Below are 18,899 nucleotides of genomic sequence, written 5' to 3'. Positions count from 1 at the left end.
GTAATACATACTGAGCCAATCCGTACGGCCGTTATCACTTGTCGGCCATTCTGCGTCAGTGCCATTCGCTACAAAGTAAACGGAACGTAAGAGCTACAAATTGCTATATTTTTTTAAACAGCTTGTTTTATGACATAAATGTCAGGGGCAGCAAGTTAATTGCCTGCTTAACCCCCCCCCCCCCCCCCCCCCAACATCCAGTTAAAAAATAGCCACGTCTATACGGGTGTGAAAAGACAAGTCCGAAGAGAAATATACTGTATAAAGATGGCCGCTGGATACTAACGTCGCAGGCCCCGACTTTTCGCGTCTATAGTGTTATGTATGAATTAAATTACGTGGCAGCAGCAGCAAGCAAGAACAGAAAAACCACCAAGGAGATGGAGGCGGTTGCACTGGTAGCGTTGACTTTTTTACTGGGAGCACTGGTTGTTTTGGTCGCTTTTGCAGTTGGGAAACGGAAAGAAGAACTACAAGAAGAGGCCGTGCAGACAAGCGTATGTGCTGGTAAGACATGAAATGAAAGCATGCCTTGCATTAGGTGCTAACTAAGGTTTGCTAACTTGTCACTTTCCCTGAACACGCTAACATGTTTCTATAGTATTTTTCTTAAACGTATCCATTGTTTTATTGGTATACTGTATTCTTTAGAACAAGCTTCCACGGTGTTTAGCTCCGTATGCATAGTTATGGAAGCAGTTGCAGGAATGAGCACCTGATATGAACTTTGACCTTTTGGCCTATACTCTTCATACTGCTGTGAATTTACCACAGTTTATCACCAGTAGACGTCCAATCCATTTGAACTAGGAGGGGTGACAGCAATTGTTCATTTGCTTAGCCGGCTCATTTAGTCCCCCCACATTCTTCTGTACTCTCATCTGAAGGTAATGCAGCAAAGGGTCCGATGTTAAAGAAACATAAGCAAGAGAAGCAGCAGCGCACCCGGAGAGATAAATCTTCACAACACAACTTCAACCATCCTCTACTGGCTTCCTCACTTAAGGTAAATCCTGAAGCTGTCAATCATAATGCGGTGTAAATTGCAACAATAAAAGTGTTTTTGTATTTCTCAGGGCCACAGCGGGTATGTGACGTGCTTGGATTTCAGCAGCAACGGGAAGTACCTGGCGTCGTGTGCCGATGACCGCACTGTACGAATATGGAGCACCAAAGACTTCCTCGACCGGGAGCACAAGTATCTGAGGGCTAACGTGGAACTGGACCATGCCACGCTGGTGCGTTTTAGCCCGGATTCCAGGTTAGTTGCGGAAGAAAGCAATTTAAGAGAAAGCAAACAAATCTGTAGGTTTATAACTTTGTCGTTTCCTCTTGCAGGGCGTTTATCACCTGGCTAGCTAATGAGGACACGATCCGTATCTTCAAAATGAACAAAAAGGATGACGGCACCATGAGTTTCAAAGCTGCCGCCAAGGACTTCCCGATCAAACACAAGGCCGACATTCTAAACATCGGCATTGCAGAGACTGGTACGTGGCACGATCGTTCAAAGAATGCAGAATTTATTGGTGACGATCTGCTGTTTCATGAAGGCAAGTTCATTATGAGTGCCTACACTGACACCACCATCCACATTTGGGACCTGAAGGGAGAAATACTGGCTTCTATCAATACGAACCAGATGACCAATGCTTATGCAGCCATCTCCCCGTGTGGCAGGTTGGACATCCTCTCTGTCTTCATATACTAGTATTTTACAAGATAAAGTCCCAAGTAAGACTGCCATCTCATACCGTCGCAGATATTACTAAGGTATTTTTGGTGGTGATAGTAATTTTGAAAAACCATGGTATTTTGGCTGGACTGATATAACCAGTGTTGTTAATTTTACTTTAAAAAAGTAATTAATTACAGTTACAAATTACTTCTCCCAAAAAGTAATTGCGTTAGTAACTCAGTTACCTGAATGTAAGAGTAATTAGTTACTTGGCAAAGTAACTAGTGATAATTTTCTTTCTTTTTTTTTTTTCTCAAAAACAAAACAAAACAAAAAAACAGGTTACGCAATGTGAAGTTTAAAGGGTTATGGGGACAATTGGCCCTAGCCCAATTCTTTACCCTCCACTTAACTAGACACAAGGGTATTGCGATAACTAGATAGTAACCTTTGCTATGTGTGGAAGTCATCTAAAGTTGTGAATCAACAGTTAAAATTGTTAAAATTGCTCCCGTTATTGCAATAGTTCCCTTCTGTCTACTTTAAACGTGTAAATTTTAAAACTGTTTCATCATTTAAAGACAATTTAAGTTAAGATTTTGCAGATTTAGGAGCATTTTAGATTAAAAAAAAAAAAAAAAAGTTACTTAGGTTCGCTAGGAAGGATCTCTACATCAGAGCCTTCCTGAGAGGTCTACTGCTTTAAGATGGCGGCTGTTTACAAACGCATGTAGTCCTTAAAACATGTTGCCAATGCAGCTATGTCTGTCATTTGCATCTAGTTCTATAATATGATATCTACCGTGTCATGTGGGCGTAGTTTGTCGGCTATGGCTACAGTCAGGTATTATTGGAGCCACCTAGCATCGCGGTTGCAACGGCGTCTTCCCCACTCCTGCTCTGCTCTCTCGTCTCCGTGAGTCCGTTTCCCTCAGACTTTTTTTTATTCAACCAACTTAGTAACGCATAGTAACGCACGCCTTTCCGTAACGGTAACGGCGTTGCCAAGATGAGAAAAGTAATTAATTAGATTACTCATTACTGAAAAAAATAACGCCGTTATATTCTAACGCCGTTATTAACAACACTGGATATAATGACATCAGATGTACACATAGTGTTAGACCGATACCATGTTTTCACTCCTGGTAACAGTTCTTATACTGTTTATACTGTACCGGTACCACATTTTTTTTTTTTAGAGAAAATAAAATATATACAGTACTGTGCAAAAGTTTTAGGCAGGACACCTGTCTAAAACTTTTGCACAGAACTGTATATATATATGTATATATATATATATTTTTTTTTTTTTAATAACCAAAAATAGGCACTTGCCCTAAACTTTTCTTGAATGACGTATATATACTATATATATATATTACTAAAGTACTACATATATGCAACTCCTTCTAAAAAAATTAGCATATTGTGATAAAATTCATTATTTTCTGTAATGTACTGATAAACATTAAACTTTCATATATTTTATATTCATTACACACAACTGAAGTAGTTCAAGCCTTTTATTGTTTTAATATTGATGATTTTGGCAAAAAAGTCAAGAAAAAACAAAAATCCCTATCTCAAAAAATTAGCATATCATGAAAAGGTATTCTAAAGAAGCTACTAACCTAATCATCTGAATCAACGAATTAACTCAAAACACCTGCGAGAAGTTCCTGAGGCTTTTAAAACTCCCAGCCTGGTTCATTACCCAAACCGCAATCATGGGCAAGAATGCCGACCTGACTGCTGTCCAGAAGGCCATCATTGACACCCTCAAGCAAGAGGCTAAGACACAGAAAGAATTTTCTGAGCGAATAGGCTGTTCCCAGAGTGCTGTATCAAGGCACATCAGTGGTAAGTCTGTGGGAAGGAAAAAGAGTGGCAGGAAACGCTGCACAACCAGAAGAGGTGACCGCACTCTGAGAAAGATTGTGGAGAATGGCCGATTCCAGACCTTGGGGGACCTGCAGAAACAGTGGACTGAGTCTGGAGTAGAAACATCCAGAGCCATGGTGCGTAGGCACGTGCTGGAAATGGGCTAAAGGTGCCGCATTCCCCAGGTCAAGCCACTTTTGAACCTGAAACAGCGGCAGAAGCGCCTAACCTGGGCTACAGAGAAGCAGCACTGGACTGTTGCTCAGTGGTCTAAAGTACTTTTTTCAGATGAAAGCAAATTTTGCATGTCATTTGGAAATCAAGGTGCCATAATTTGGAGGAAGACTGGGGAGAAGGAAATGCCAAAATGCCTGAAGTCCAGTGCCAAGTACCCACAGTCAGTGATGGTCTGGGGTGCCATGTCAGCTGTTGGTGTTGGTCTACTGTGTTTTATCAAGGGCAGGGTCAATGCAGCCAGCTGTCACGAGATTTTGGAGCACGTCATGCTTCCATCTGCTGAAAAGCTTTATGGAGATGAAGATTTCATTTTTCAGCATGACCTGGCACCTGCTCACAGTGCCAAAACCACTGGTAAATGGTTTACTGAACGTGGCATTACTGTGCTCAATTGGCCTGCCAACTCTCCTGACCTGAACCCCATCGAGAATCTGTGGGATATTGTGAAAAAGAAGTTGAGAGACACCAGACCCAACACTATGGATGAGTTTAAGGCCGCTATCGAAGCATCCTGGGCCTCCATAACACCTCAGCAGTTCCACAGGCTGATTGCCTCCAAGCCACGCCGCATTGAAGCAATCATTTCCGCAAAAGTATTCCCGACCAAGTATTGAGTGCATAGCTGATATAATTAATTGAAGGTTGACTTTTTTGAATTAAAAAAACTTTTTTTTGTATTGGTCGGATGAAATATGCTAATTTTTTTAGATGGGGATTTTTTTGTCTGTCTTGACTTTTTTTTTGTCAAAATCATTAATATTAAAACGATAAAAGGCTTGAACTACTTCAGTTGTATGTAATGAATCTAAAATATACGAAAGTCTAATGTTTATCAGTACATTACAGAAAATAATAAACTTTATCACAATATGCTAATTTTTTGAGAAGGGCCTGTATATACTTGAGTGTAAAGTAATAGCGAAGATAGCATGGTCAGACACTTCTTAGTCATTGGCTGCCATTGACGTGAAGCGTTCATTGGCTGCCAGCCTCTCCCAGTACAAATGGATTGGGTGTCTGTTGCCGTCAATGGCAGCCAATGACTGAAGAAACATGTATGATAAATCTGATGATTAAACCACCAAAATGCGGTAATATACGGTGTGTGTGTGTATACCGCCTGGCCAAAAGTATTGGCACCCCTGCAATTCTGTCAGATAATGCTCTAGTTCTACCAGAAAATCATTGCAATTCCAAATGCTTTGGTAGTAATATTTTCTTTTTGCTTGCAATGAAAAAACACTAACGAGAATGGAAAAAAAAATTATGATAGTTTTACACAAAACAAAAAAAGGCACTCTCTGCCGAATGCTGTACTTGGTAGTACAACCTTTAGACAAAATAACTGCAAACAACCGCTTCCGGTATCCATCAATGAGTTTCTCTGCTGGAATTTTAGACCATTCTTCTTTGGCCAACTGCTCCAGGGGTCTGAGATTTCTCCAAACTGCCATTTTCAGATCTCTACACAGGTGTTGTATGGGATTCAGGTCCGGTCTCATTGCTCACCACTTTAGAAGTCTCCAGTGCTTTCTCTCAAACCATTTTCTAGTGCTTTTTGAAGTGTGTTTTTGGTCGTTGTCCAGCTGGAAGACCTCTGAGGGAGACCCAGCTTTCTCACACTGGGCCCTAACATTATGCTGCAAAATTTGTTGGTACTCTTCAGACTTCATAATGCCATGCACACTGTCAAGCAGTCCAGTGCCAGAGGTAGCAAAGCAACCCCAAAACATTAGGGAACCCCCGCCATATTTGACTGTGGGGACCATGTTCTTTTCTTTGAAGGCCTTGTTTTTTTCCCCCATAAGCTTTATGTTGATGCCTTTTCCTAAAAAGCTCTACTTTTGTCTCATCTGACCAGAGAACATTCTTCCAAAACGTTTTTGGCTTTCCCATGTAAGTTTTGGCAAAATCCTGCCTGGCTTTTTTATGTCTTTGGGTCAGAAATGGGGTATTCCTGGGTATCCTTCCATAGAGTCCCTTTTCATTTGGACGCCGACAGATAGTACGGGTTGACACTGTTGTACCGTCGGATTGCAGTACAGCTTGAACTTGTTTGGATGTTAGCCGAGGTTCTTAACCTGCCATCCGCACAATCTTTCGTTGAAATCTCTCGTCAATTTTTCTTTTCCGTCCACATCTAGGGAGTTTAGCCACAGTGCTGTGGGCTCTACACTCATTGATGACACTGCGCACGGTGGACACAGGAACATTCAGGTCTTTGGAGATGGACTTGTAGCCTTGAGATTGTCAATGCTTCTTCACAATTTTGCTTCTCAAGTCCTCAGACTGTTCTTTGGTTTTCTTTTCTCCATACTCAATGTGGTACACACAAGGACAAAGGTCAGAGTTTGAGTCAACTTTAATCCATTTTAACTGGCTGCAAGTATGATTTAGTTATTGCTAACACCTGTTATGTGCTACAGGTAAGTAACAGGTACTGTTAATTACACGGCCCATTTGTGGAGTTTTGTGTAAAATAATGATGATTTGTTTTTTTCCATTCTCTTTTGCGTTTTTTCATTGCAAGCAAAATAAATGAAGATATTACTACCAAATAAGGGTGTAACGGTACATGTACTTGTATTGAACCGTTTCGGTACGTAGTGCTCTGTTCGGAACTGAGGTGTACCGAAAGAGTTTTTGACGTAATGTAACGCTTACTTTCTGAGGCTGTGAGTCGATCGTGTTAGTTTCTTTGTGTAGATTATATTTACTCCGTCTTCTCTACTGTAATGAGGACCAACACGGTAGGACAGTATAACCCAGAAACGTCAACGGCGCGACAACGTGGCCGCCGCGAGAACACAGTGAAACGCGGGCGTTAAAGTCAATCAGCCAATGCACACCACTCGCAGTGCAGCCGCGTGTTAGACGTGTCCCAGAAGCGGTTCAATACGACACACGCGAAAAGAATGGCAGAGTTTATTATTTGACGCGAGACGCGGCCCTCCTGCGTCAATACTACTACCGGTAGCTAGGATCAGGCAGACCGGAAGTCACTCGTGTAAAAATACGGTGGATCCGGTCGACTTTCAAACTAATATGCAATCGTAACCCACTTTTTGAGTCCATCAGATCTCTTGAGTGGTAGATCGGGGCACAGTTGACTTGTCTTTCTTGATTTACTGCGGTCTTCTCTGCTATAATAATAACCAACACGGCCCCGTGTTCAATACAAAACCCTCCTACCACAACAAAACAAGTAGGAACTAGGGCTGGGCGATATGGCCTTAACTCATTCACTCCCAGCCATTTTCACCGGAGCAAGGCCCTTCGCTCCTGGCCATTTTACTGGATTTTGACTGATTTTGCAAGGCCCACAAAAAATTCTGTTCTATTGCTATATAAACATGGAACCCACCAAAAGAAAGATTAGACTCTCTTCTTTCAGCAGAAAAAAAAGTAAGTTCATATCTTTTTCCATTCTTTAGAAATCAGCATTAGAAAATAGCTTAGTTTGAGCAATTTTCCAATTTCTGATGAAAAAACGGAGAAAATTAGCTTTTTGTAAACGCAAAAATTTCAAACATAACTTTGACTTTAACACGGCTATTTTTTGCTTCAGTGACATCCCAAACATCTGAATAATGTTTTCCTTTTACAAAATAACATGAACAACCAGCCAAATAGAGCTTTTGATAGCAAAGTAACAATTTATTCACACTTACCTAACTGAGAGATGACGTTTGGTGGCTGCGACAGCGGTTAAACTTTTCCCTCATTGCCGACTGTCTCGTAAAGATGGATTTTTTTTTTAGTCTTTTTTTTGTGGTGACCGCTGTCTCGTTCGCCTGGGGAACTTATGTTCCTGGGGGGGAACTGGTTTGGCCGTGCGTCTTTCCGTGCAGGACACTCGAGCGTGCGGTGGACCTGAGCAGCAAGCTGCGGAGGGGCTCTGCTAACTTCCCTAATAAAGTTGTACTGTTTGAATTGGGTTTTGCGGTCTTAACAAATGCGCTACTGCCCTCCAGTGGCCAGTTTTATTGCTTTAAAATTGATTTTGAGGCTTGTTTTTTGTTTTGGCGATAGATCGGAAGCTCTAGATGCTTCTTGTACAAAAAAACACAAGACGTATAAATACGTTTGTGGGACAGTTAAGCATTTAAAAATAGAACGTCTTTACACGTTTCTGGGAGCAAATGAGTTAAGCACGTATCACGATAAATTGAGCAGATTTACCTCGATAACGATAAATGACGATAAATTTACCCAAGCAGACTGTTGTATAATTTGAAAATCTGAATCAATGCATGAAATACAGATTAACCGTTTCTTGTTGATTTATTTACCAGCTTTCAATGTAATATATTTAACAATTGTACATGCAGTCTAAACATTAAGTATACAAAAATTTATTGTAAACAATAAGAATTCAAGTATGAACATTTGAAACAGCTTGTATGGCTTGAACAATGTACATTGTCAAAATCAATATGCCTGTGCAAACATGTCATTGTAACACAAATTACTTACAGCTTGAACAGTACACTTCAAAAGGACAACTTATTGTTAATGGCTGCTGTGACATAATTACTTAACACAAGTGTTTACTGCAAGGTTTCAGGTTTTTTTTTCCCAGTGCAATTTTTAAAACATACACATACACATTAAAGCTGCATTGATTCTAATGACACAGAATTAAGCACATACAGAAAAATAGCTGGGGCCATTAAACAGTTATTATAATTTTCACTGTTAGATTGTACTTTATGCTGAATGCTTCACCATCACAAAAGCTATCAGAGAAATCACACACAGACAAGAGATACACAATAATGTGATAAACTAATGCTGCATTCCAGAGAAGTGGGAAGTCGGATTTATCCCACTCGGATGGTACCAGTTCCGACCTCAAAGCATTCCAAGCAAATGTAAACAACAAAGATGGCTGATCGCGACGAGGTGTTTTTTATTTTGGCCATCCAAAGACATTTTGACCTCCAGCAAACCTGCCTTCCTATAAGCGATCAAATAGTAGAGGAAAAACGATGGCTGCGTTATAGCCCACACTTTAAACTGCCTTTTTTTAGTTACATCCTTTGCTGATCGTCAATATAAAAACATAGCACAACAAAGATAATTCACTGTATGAGAAAAAAAAATATGGCGTCTCAAATAAACTTGATTTACTTCATTATTGTGTTATCATTCAATACGTTTTCATGAGCACCATTTTGTCCAGTGATGTCAGATTAAAGCAACTTGGAAGTCGGGGTAGTTATTTTTTCTCTGACTTCGCGACTTGGACCTCCCAGTTCGAGTGGCGTTCCAATGATATCTTCCTACTCGGAGGTCGGAAAAGTCCGACATCCCACTTTTCTGGAACGCAGCATAATTGCTAGATGCAGTCCGAGACCAATCCACTCTTTAAGTTCAGCTGTTTCGACAAGTTTAGAGCCGCTATCCGACTCCATCAAGTTCATTTGTAGCGTTAACCGCTAGCGTTAGCCACTAGCGTTAGCCTGTGGCTTGGCTACCAGTAGAAAGCATTGAAAGCATCCTCTTTGGAAATCGTGAGAACAAGGGAGGACAGCGGGTGAAAGCCCGCCTGGGTGTCGCCAAGAGTCTATTTAATGTCGGGTGAAAGTTTGGCGAGCCTCCTTTAAGCAGCACTCCATCACGTTTGCTTGTAGCGATAGCCACTAGCGTTAGCCTACCGGGCTCGTTTGTTTGGCTTCCTGATAACCACGTGACTCCATACGTAAGCACACTGTCTGCTTTCTTAAAGGGGAATGAACATAGCCGAACAACACAGAGTCAAAGCGGGATGAAAAGACTATATTTTCTTGTTTTATTAAATTACAGAATTTACCGTCATGGTCAAAATGACGTCGGTCATCGTAAAGAATTTCGGTACCGGTAAATTTTTGGTTTACTGCCCTGCTCTAGTAGGAACTAATATTCACATAGGAACTAAAGTTATACAACATAAAATATACAATATAAATGAATACTACATCACATTTGTAAAATATAAACACATAATAAAATAAATAATAACCCATTTAAATAAAATTGAAATGAGCTAAAACACCTGTAATTAAATAATAAGAATAATACACAGACCCTGCTTACACAATTAAATTCATTAATTACCGTATTAATATCTGAGTGGCGCTGTAACTTGAGAAAATCCACCAATAAAGCTTTTGAAAACCATTCATAAGACCAAAAAAAAAAGATTCATTGAGGCATTTCATTTGTACAATAAATGTTAAAATCTTTGTCATTGGGATTGATTTTCTCTTAAGCACAAGACTTCTTTTTTCTTCTTTTTTTCAGAAAGAAAGCTGACCAGTACGCGGGGTCTGAAAGGCAAATTGTTGTTGGATTATCTTTAAATACCCGCTACTTTTTGAGCAGAATTCTAGCTTTGTTTAGGCTAATGTTCTTATTGTTGAAAGCACAAAGGTGTGTAATAACCAACTAGCACATTTATATTTTGCATTTTGTTTTCTTACTGTACTGAAAATGAACCGAACCGTGACCTCAAAACCGAGGTACGTACCGAACCGAGATTTTTGTGTACCGTTACACCCCTACTACCAAAGCATTTGTAATTGCAATTATTTTCTGGGAGAAATTAAGCATTTTCTGACCGGATTGCAGGGGTGCCAATACTTTTGCCGATAGTGTGTGTGTATAAATATATATATTTTCCCCTAGAAATATCGTGATACAATTTTTTGGCTATATTGTCCCTAGTTCTGAACTAAATCAAGTTTTTCCTTCAGGTTTGTAGCTTCCTGTGGTTTCACCCCTGACGTCAAAGTATGGGAGGTGTGCTTTACAAAGACGGGCGACTTCAAGGAGGTGACCCGAGCCTTTGAGCTGAAAGGCCACTCTGCGGGAGTGCACGCGTTTGCCTTCTCCAATGACTCCCATAAGTAAAACTCTTGTCACAGTCACTTGCCGTTTTCAGGAAGGACCTTTTTATTTATTTATTTATTTTTTACGGTTTCAGAATGGTGACAGTGTCCAAAGACGGCACGTTGAAGTTGTGGAACACAAACGTCGAGTACAAAAAGCAACAGGATCCTTACCTGCTCAAGACCGTCAAGTGTTCGTCATCCAACGGCAGCCTTGCAGCGATGTCGCCGGACGGCCGCGTAGTAGCCATCAGCGACGGCTGCAACGTGACCATGTACGACGCTTCCAGCGGCGAGTTGGAGGAGCAGTTTCTCGCTGTGCACAGCCTCCAAATAGAGGACCTCCGCTTCGACACCACAGGCCGCTATTTGGCATGCTGCGGCGACAAGGCCATTCGTGTGTTCCACAACGCCCCTGGCTACCGTGCGACCATTAGGGACATGCAGGACATGCTGAAGAAGGCACAGAACGAGGCCATGAAGCAGAGGCTGAAGCAGCAGATCAGTGAAGCGCAGAGAGCCCTGGACGCCATGCTGGCTGCTCCTGTCTTATGAAAATGCCTCAACTGAGTGTGACTGTCTTTCCAAGGAGTTTTAATAAAGGAGGATGTTTTTATTCAAAGATAAACCGTTGGTCTTGGGTTGTGTCTTTATGTAGTAAGGATAGCTTGTTGAAGATATGGGTACTGAATTTGGTAAGTGCTGTTACATCTGAATCTTAAGCGTTGTCTTTAAAACTAGTGTGTGAAATTAGGGTGAATGTACTGTTTCAGAACATACAGAAAATCCTCTTGCGGTATTTTTTGTAATTACATGTATAACCTATGAATGTATGTTAAGCCTAAAAATGTAACGTTTTACAGCCTGTTTCAATTCGACATTAGTACCATGAATACAATATAACACACATTGGAAGCTAGATGCGCATAGCCGTGGGCGTTAGTAATCGGCGGCCATCTGAAAGCAGTGGAAATAGCTCAATTATTTACGGATATACAAACGGAAAAATATTTTCAAGTGTGCTTTGAAGGTACGGCCTCTGTAACGTTTATGTAAAATCAAGTCTGTTGAAAGCAATTTATAGATTCTTCACCTTGAATAGTATTGATACAATAAGTCCAACAAGTGATAGCGGTAGTCTCACGGCGCGCATTTCACATCTAGCTATGTATAAATTCTGACCCGGAAGTAGTACTTTCCCCAGGAAGAGAGAAGCACGTTTTTTCTCTCCCCGTGTTTGCAGCATGTCTCAGTGAGATGTCCGTGGACATGGTGGAAATTCAGGAGAAAGCGTCCGAACCGGTTCGGACGGCCGGCGTCCTCCAGCAGAACCGAGTCTTCCTCGACTTCTTCTGGGACTTAGCCAAGCCCGACCAAGAAGTTCGTATCAGCGCGGTGGAAAACCTCCTAAAATACCTGAAAGACAACAACAAGGTGACAACACGTTTCACTCAGACTGTTTTTTAGTAAAATGTAATCATTTGGAACACCGTATATGTATCATAGAACCTTGTAGTAATTTTTCACTGGTATTTTAACGCGTTGGCTGCCTTTGACGATGATTAACCGACCAGAATTATTTTTAAAAAATGAATTTTTGGACATTGATTAATTAATAATGTTGGCATATTTTAATTATATACACTGTAACTATGGAAAATCATCAACGACTCTCTTCTCAGCTTTTCAATGTTATTTCAGCAAATAACTTTGGCTGCAATTGAAGGAAATATACGTACAATCCGTTTTGACTGGGAAATGGATTGGACGTCTTTTGCTGTCAATAACACTGGAAGACGATCATTCAATGCCAGCCACCCCAGTTGAAATGTAATAAAATAATCAGCGGTGGGTAGAGTCATAGACTTCATCGTGATATTGACGGGACGTTGGGCCGATTAATAGGGGGCCTATCTCCGTCAAAGCCGACCGAGTGGAAACCCAAAGAGCTTTTCACGTTGAAAATTCTTGTGTGTAAATGCTTAAATCCCTGAATTCTTTATAGATATGGACGTAAAACAATCTATATTCTTTGTTAAAAGAGCAAAGAACCGGCAGTTAGCATTTATTTTATGTAAAAATGTCGAATGTGCTGCGGCAGCCTTATGAAAACAGAGCTTTTTCCGTTGGAAATTCTTTTGAATACATGCTTAAATCCCTGAATTCTTTATAGACGTAAAACAGCCTCGATTCAAAGAAAGAAAGAAAAAAGTGCAGTTAGCATTTATTTTACATAAATATTGCGAACTATGACTCCAATGCCGTAGCGGCTGATTTCTCCCATTGAGTATTTTCACGTTTAAAAATGCATGCATGGTACAAAATATATAAAAATTACCCTGAATCCTCGAACCAATCACTCCTGAGACAATCCTTCCTGTTTTTATGCGGTACAGCTTTCGTACTTTTTCAGCCTAAATCTGGCGTTAGATCGCTGCGTGAGTGTGAGAATAACTCCTCTTGATGTGGGCAGGCCCGCTACTTGAAGGGGTGGCACAGTGTATGATGGATGTGACCCGTCAATATCATTATGAAGTGTATGGTACAGTTGCCAAAAAAATTACTCAAGTTGCGCTACTACTAAATATTATTCATGTAAAAGTAGTCATCCAAAAAGTTACTCAAGTACAAGTAAAAAAGCATTAGTTGAAAAGAATACTCAAGTAATGAGTAACTCATTACAATGTTTGATTTTTGGTAAAATCATGATATATTTTTTTTCTCAGCACAACTTCATCGATATGAACTGTTATTATTATACTGTATTATAACCTATTACATAACCACATTAGGCCAAAATGATGACGCAAAAATCATTGAATTCATACCAGAAAAACGATATGAAACATCACCTGTCCAAAGAGCATGAGTGCCCTCTCGTGGACAAAAAACATTGTTAACTCTAATTGGTGTAATGGAGTCATGTGGTTATTGTTTCGACTAGGGTTGTTCCGATCATGTTTTTTTGCTCCCGATCCGATCCCGATCGTTTTAGTTTGAGTATCTGCCGATCCCGATATTTCCCGATCCGATTGCTTTTTTTTTTTTTTTTTTTTTTTTTGCTCCCGATTCAATTCCAATCATTCCTGATAATTTTTCCCGATCATATACATTTTGGCAATGCATTAAGAAAAAAATGAATAAAACTCGGACGAATATATACATTCAACATACAGTACATAAGTACTGTATTTGTTTATTATGACAATAAATCCTCAAGATGGCATTTACATTATTAACATTCTTTCTGTGAGAGGGATCCACGGATAGAAATACTTGTAATTCTTAAAGGATAAATGTGACTTTGTATATTGTGACTAAATATTGCCTTCTACTGTATTTGTTGAGCTTTCAGTAAAGGATACTGTAGCCATTTGACTGTTCTGCCCAAATGCATGATGGGAAGTGCAACCATGACTGTGCGTAGTGGCACCAATCGATATATCTTCTCTGCGTTGGGAAGTAAAATAGGGTGTTAAGGAAAAGATCAACCACTACCTTTCTTCCCCACATTGCTTCCCTCGATGTTTCTAATTGTTGAGAGAGGGATTTTAAGACTTTAGCCAATTAAAATGAGGCTCCAAAGACTGCCAAAATTCTCTCTCCTCATTTTACGTTGCCTGTTAGCTCTATATATAGGTAAAACAGCACCATTATAGATTGAACGCGACAATGCGTGAGTGGGTCGTGCAGCGCATGCGTTAATTGCATTAAATATTTTAACGTGATTAATTAAAAAAAAATCAATTACCGCCGTTTACGCGATAAATTTGATAGCCCTACTTTAAGCCAAAACTAAAGACTCTGGATGAATGTAAGACATTTTGTCTGTAACGTTAAATACAATTAGAAAACGATTTAATCAAAAAATATATATACAGTGGTACCTCTACATACGAATTTAATTCGTTCCAGGACCTTGTTTGTAAGTCGAAATGGTCGTATGTCGAGCAGGATTTTCCCATAGGAATACATTATAATTCCATTAATTCGTTCCAAAGCCTAAAAACATACACTAAATTCTTAATAAATACTGCTGGCACTGTTACAAATGGCAATTAAACATAGAAAAACAAATAAGTTATAAATAAATAAGTCAGAATAATATAATAATAAGAAGAATAATTAATAATTATTCCTGTAAATAATGTAACGAATTGGATTCTAATATGGCGGACACTTTTTACTGTCCCTGAACGCACCGCGAAGCTGACGTCATAGTGAGATAGGTCGGTGCGGTAGAGATAATACTTTCGTTTTCTTGAGAGCAGTCAACTGCTTAAGACAATGGGCGTTTTGTGTTGGATAAGTTCTTAAATAAATGATAAAAACGTGACGAAGCTGGCGATTTCCTTGGCAATGTTACCACAATAATAATTGTCACCTTAACTTATAAATAGTGGCGAACGGTGGTCGGAAGAGGACCATGGAGCTGTATTGTTGAGCCAGTTCAGGGACGCGCACCCCAAGCTCATATTTTTCTATAACTTGCATCTTCATTTCAAAGGTAAGCATTACTTTTTTCCTTGTTTCTCCAACTGTATCAACTTTTTTTGAAAACTGTGTTGATTTCTCACACAAGAAAATCCACCGTGCGTTCGTTTGCAGTGCTGTCATGTCGTCGTATTTCGAGCAACTCGTCGGATGTAGAAACAAATGGCGGCTCAAATTTTACGTCGGATGTCGAAAAGATCGTGTGTCGAAGTGATCGTATGTAGAGGTACCACTGTATATTAAAAAAAGGCATGTCCGATATTTTTTTGCCAATTCCGATACTTTGAAAATGAAGTGATCGAACCCGATCGATCGGGATGCATCTTTATTTTCGACATCTTATTGGTGAAACTGAGACGGCTGCTGTCGGGATCTCTGGCAATAATAAAGTCAATATGTAAAACAAAGATGAAAAATGTAACGACTCTAGTGTAGCCCAAAGTAGTCGAGTAAGAGTAGTGTTTCTTCACAAATCTACTCAAGTGAACGTAAAAAGTGCGTGGTAAAACTACTTAAGTATTTACATTTTTCTCAAAAAGTTACTCACGTAAATGTAACTGAGTAAATGTAACGCGTTACTAGTACCCACCTTTGCAAATAATGATTCATGTGTAATGTAATTAATACACATTTCTATTACATGTATTTATAATACTTGTTGTTCCCTGTCTTGTTGTTTATATGTATTGTTGTGGTCCACAGGAAGATGAGTTAGAATACACAGTCAAGAGGTTGGTTGACGGTCTAGCTCACACGCGCGAGGCGGCAAGACCTGGTTTCAGTCTGGCTCTTGGTCAGGTGGGCGATTATTCCGACCAGCCCTTTCTTGGGTGTACCTATTTTTTTGGTCTGTGAGTATTTATTATGCCGAACGACTGTTTTTCCTTTTTCCAGCTCCTCAATGCTTTTGAAGACCTCACTCTGCAGAACATACTTGACAGAATAAAGGAGAAGTACAATGTACAAAAAGCCCCAAAGGTGAATGTTTTAGGGGAAAAAAACGTTTTTTTTAAATGAGATTACTGCATGGGAAAAAAATCACATACTTTTTCTGCTCGTGCCGTAGAAATTTATCCGAAATGCTGCATTTGGAAGCTTATTTGGCGTCCTCGCTCTCCATCAGTCAGGCCGCCTCTTCAACGTAAGTGCATTACACTGTGAATGTGTCCAGAGTTTAACCGCTACCCTCATGAGAAGAAGTGCTGTAAAAACTGGATAAATAGCTGAAAATTCTGTAGAAACTAATTGGGAAATCAGAATATAACAGATAAGTTACATTCAGACAAACACTAGATTTTCTAGACAATGCAAAAGGCGTTTTGACTTCAGAAATCCCACAGCATAACTTGGTCATATTTTGCAACAACACAGGAGCCTTTGGCAGTGCTGGGTTGCGTGCAGCTCCTGCAAGACCTCACTCAGCAACGACAACACCTAAAGGACCTGCCCAGCAAAACCATGATGGACATCCTAACCGAGGTAACCACAATAAAAACTAGAGGAGGATTCAGAGAGCAGAATTCCCGCCTAAGCAGAAAAGATTCAAAGCATCACCGTATTTCGTAGAGTGGGCGTTATGAAACAATTAATCGCCAAATTCCTTTTCTGGCCTCTGTGATCTTTAACCTCATTACCTCAAAATGTAGTCATCTCGTCGGTTTCATATTGCAAAGATGTCCTACAAGTGTTGTAATAATCTTGAACTGAAACATACAGACATATGGAACAAAATATATAGCCCAAGAGTGGAGGTCATAGACACATGACAGCGTTTACCATTGCCGGTGTCCCATCAGGTCCCTGAGAAGGTGTTTGAGGAAGTCCTGCTGACCGCCCTTCAGTCGGATCTGGCGTCAGCCTTCCAGACTCCGGAGCAGCTCCGACTGCTGTTAGTGGCGCTGGAGCGCTTCCCTCACACGCTTGAACCCAAGAAACTTAAAAAACTCCTGGGCTCCTCTACTATCATCACTAATGACAACATCGAAAAGTAAGAAGAACATTCACAGTCGTAAATTTATAATCCGCAATTCTGAAATCACCAGGACCACTTGACAGACCCAGGGTCTGCTGTGCTAACTAATATTTACGGAATAAATTGGTTCTGGAAGTAGTTTCGTAAACCGACAATTCTGTAAGTAAAGACACTGTTTCCATGTAAATGCCCTAATCCATTCTAAGCCTCTTAAAACTCAGACATTAATCTTTTATAAAGCATAAAAATTCATCAAGACATGTAACAAATACATGTTACAATTAGATTATTCCACAATAAACATAAAATTAGAGCTGTGCATAATGTAAAAAACGAAGAATAAAGAATGAAATACACTCAAGTAAAGCTGTCGGAACACCTCATGGCCCGAGGGGTGAATGAAGAGGATGCTGGGATACACACATGCACATACAGTAGATGTCCCTCTTAGCCAATTGGATGGCAGGAAGATGCGAGGCAATAGCCAGTGGCAGAGCAGCTATAAGTACAGTCATGTGAAAAAATTAGGACATCCTATGGGAGCCTGTGTGTTGTGTGTTTTCTAACATATTTGTTCATATGGATATTTAATATACATTTTTACAATCTTGAGAGATTCAAGTAATAGAACTAAACAAAACTGAAAAAATGATTTTTTTAGAACTTTCTGTAAAATTTAATTTTCAATAAATGCCATTTCTGTTGAGGAATAAATAACGACACCCCCACATTCAATCCCACTTAAAAAGGCTAAACTCACACAGAGGTGTATCACATCAGATTAGAACATCATTACCCAGTGTTTTGAAGGAGGCCTGCCTTATTTAAACTTACATTTAGTTTGGTTTGCTCCGGACTGTTGAAGTGAAGGGAGAGAAAACACCCTGGTCAGATCAAAGGAGTTGTCTGAGGCCTTCACAAAGAAAATTGTAGATGCTTATGAGTCTGGTAAGGGATTTTAAAAGATCTCAAAAGAATATAAAATCAGCCATTCCACTGTCCGGAAAATAGTCTACAAGTGGAGGACATTCAAAACAACTGCCAGCATGCCGAGGTCTGGCCGTCCAAGCAAGTCCACCCCGAGAGAAGACCGCAAGATGCTAAAAGAAGTCTCCAAAAACCCTAAAATGTCATCACGGGACCTACAGCAGGCTCTTGCTACTGTTGATGTGAAAGTGTCTGTCTCTACGATCAGAAAGAGACGGGACGAGACAGGATTAACCTTCATGGGAGGTGTGCACGGAGGAAGCCTTTGCTCTCCAAGAAGAACATGAAGGCCAGACTGAAGTTTGCCAGAATGAATGTAGACAAAGACCAAGACATCTGGAATAATGTTCTTTGGACAGATGAATCAAAAATTGAATTATTTTGACACCAGAACAGAGGACATGTTTGCCGTAAACCCAACACAGCATTCCAGGAAAAAAAACGCATACCAACTGTGAAGCATGGTGGTGGAGGAACATGTGAGATCATCTGTGAAAAAATTAAAGCTGAAGCGAAACTGGACCCAGCAACATGTTGACCCAAAACATACCAGAAAATCCACCAAGGCCTGACTGAAAAGGAAGAAATGGAGAGTCCTGGAATGGCAGAGTCAAAGCCCAGATCTCAATCCTATTGAGATGCTGAGGGGTGACTTGAAATGGGTTTTACATGCAAGAAACCCCTCAAACTTCTCACAGCTGAAAGTATTCTGCGTTGAGGAGTGGGGCAAACTTTCTTCAGACCGATGTCAAAGACTGGTAGATGACTACAAAAA

At 40.1% G+C, this 18,899-nt stretch overlaps 2 protein-coding genes across 2 annotated transcripts in view; both read left to right on the top strand.

Moving 5' to 3' along the window:
• Nucleotides 1-222: 222 nt before the first annotated feature.
• tbl2 (transducin beta like 2) lies at nt 223-11,298 on the top strand. Its single transcript, XM_057820980.1, has 7 exons — nt 223-507; nt 888-1,006; nt 1,077-1,261; nt 1,339-1,490; nt 1,554-1,680; nt 10,537-10,689; nt 10,767-11,298. Exons 1-7 carry the CDS (start codon nt 321-323, stop codon nt 11,224-11,226), a joined length of 1,383 nt encoding a protein of 460 aa, XP_057676963.1. The 5' UTR covers nt 223-320; the 3' UTR covers nt 11,227-11,298.
• A 557-nt stretch (nt 11,299-11,855) lies between these two features.
• mybbp1a (MYB binding protein (P160) 1a) overlaps nt 11,856-18,899 on the top strand; it is a 33,605-nt gene continuing 26,561 nt past the window's right edge. Inside the window, exons 1-6 of the mRNA XM_057821247.1 lie at nt 11,856-12,105; nt 15,868-15,963; nt 16,060-16,143; nt 16,232-16,306; nt 16,537-16,644; nt 16,962-17,152. Of these exons, the coding sequence (XP_057677230.1) occupies nt 11,929-12,105; nt 15,868-15,963; nt 16,060-16,143; nt 16,232-16,306; nt 16,537-16,644; nt 16,962-17,152 (731 nt within the window). The 5' untranslated portion in view covers nt 11,856-11,928. The remainder of the gene's footprint in view (nt 12,106-15,867; nt 15,964-16,059; nt 16,144-16,231; nt 16,307-16,536; nt 16,645-16,961; nt 17,153-18,899) is intronic.

The sequence above is a fragment of the Corythoichthys intestinalis genome, chromosome 18 (genome assembly GCF_030265065.1).
Source record: "Corythoichthys intestinalis isolate RoL2023-P3 chromosome 18, ASM3026506v1, whole genome shotgun sequence".
NCBI classification, from domain to species: Eukaryota; Metazoa; Chordata; class Actinopteri; order Syngnathiformes; family Syngnathidae; genus Corythoichthys; species Corythoichthys intestinalis.
The sequence above is the reverse complement of the archived record's forward strand: the minus strand, read 5'-3'. Positions and strand labels throughout refer to the sequence as shown.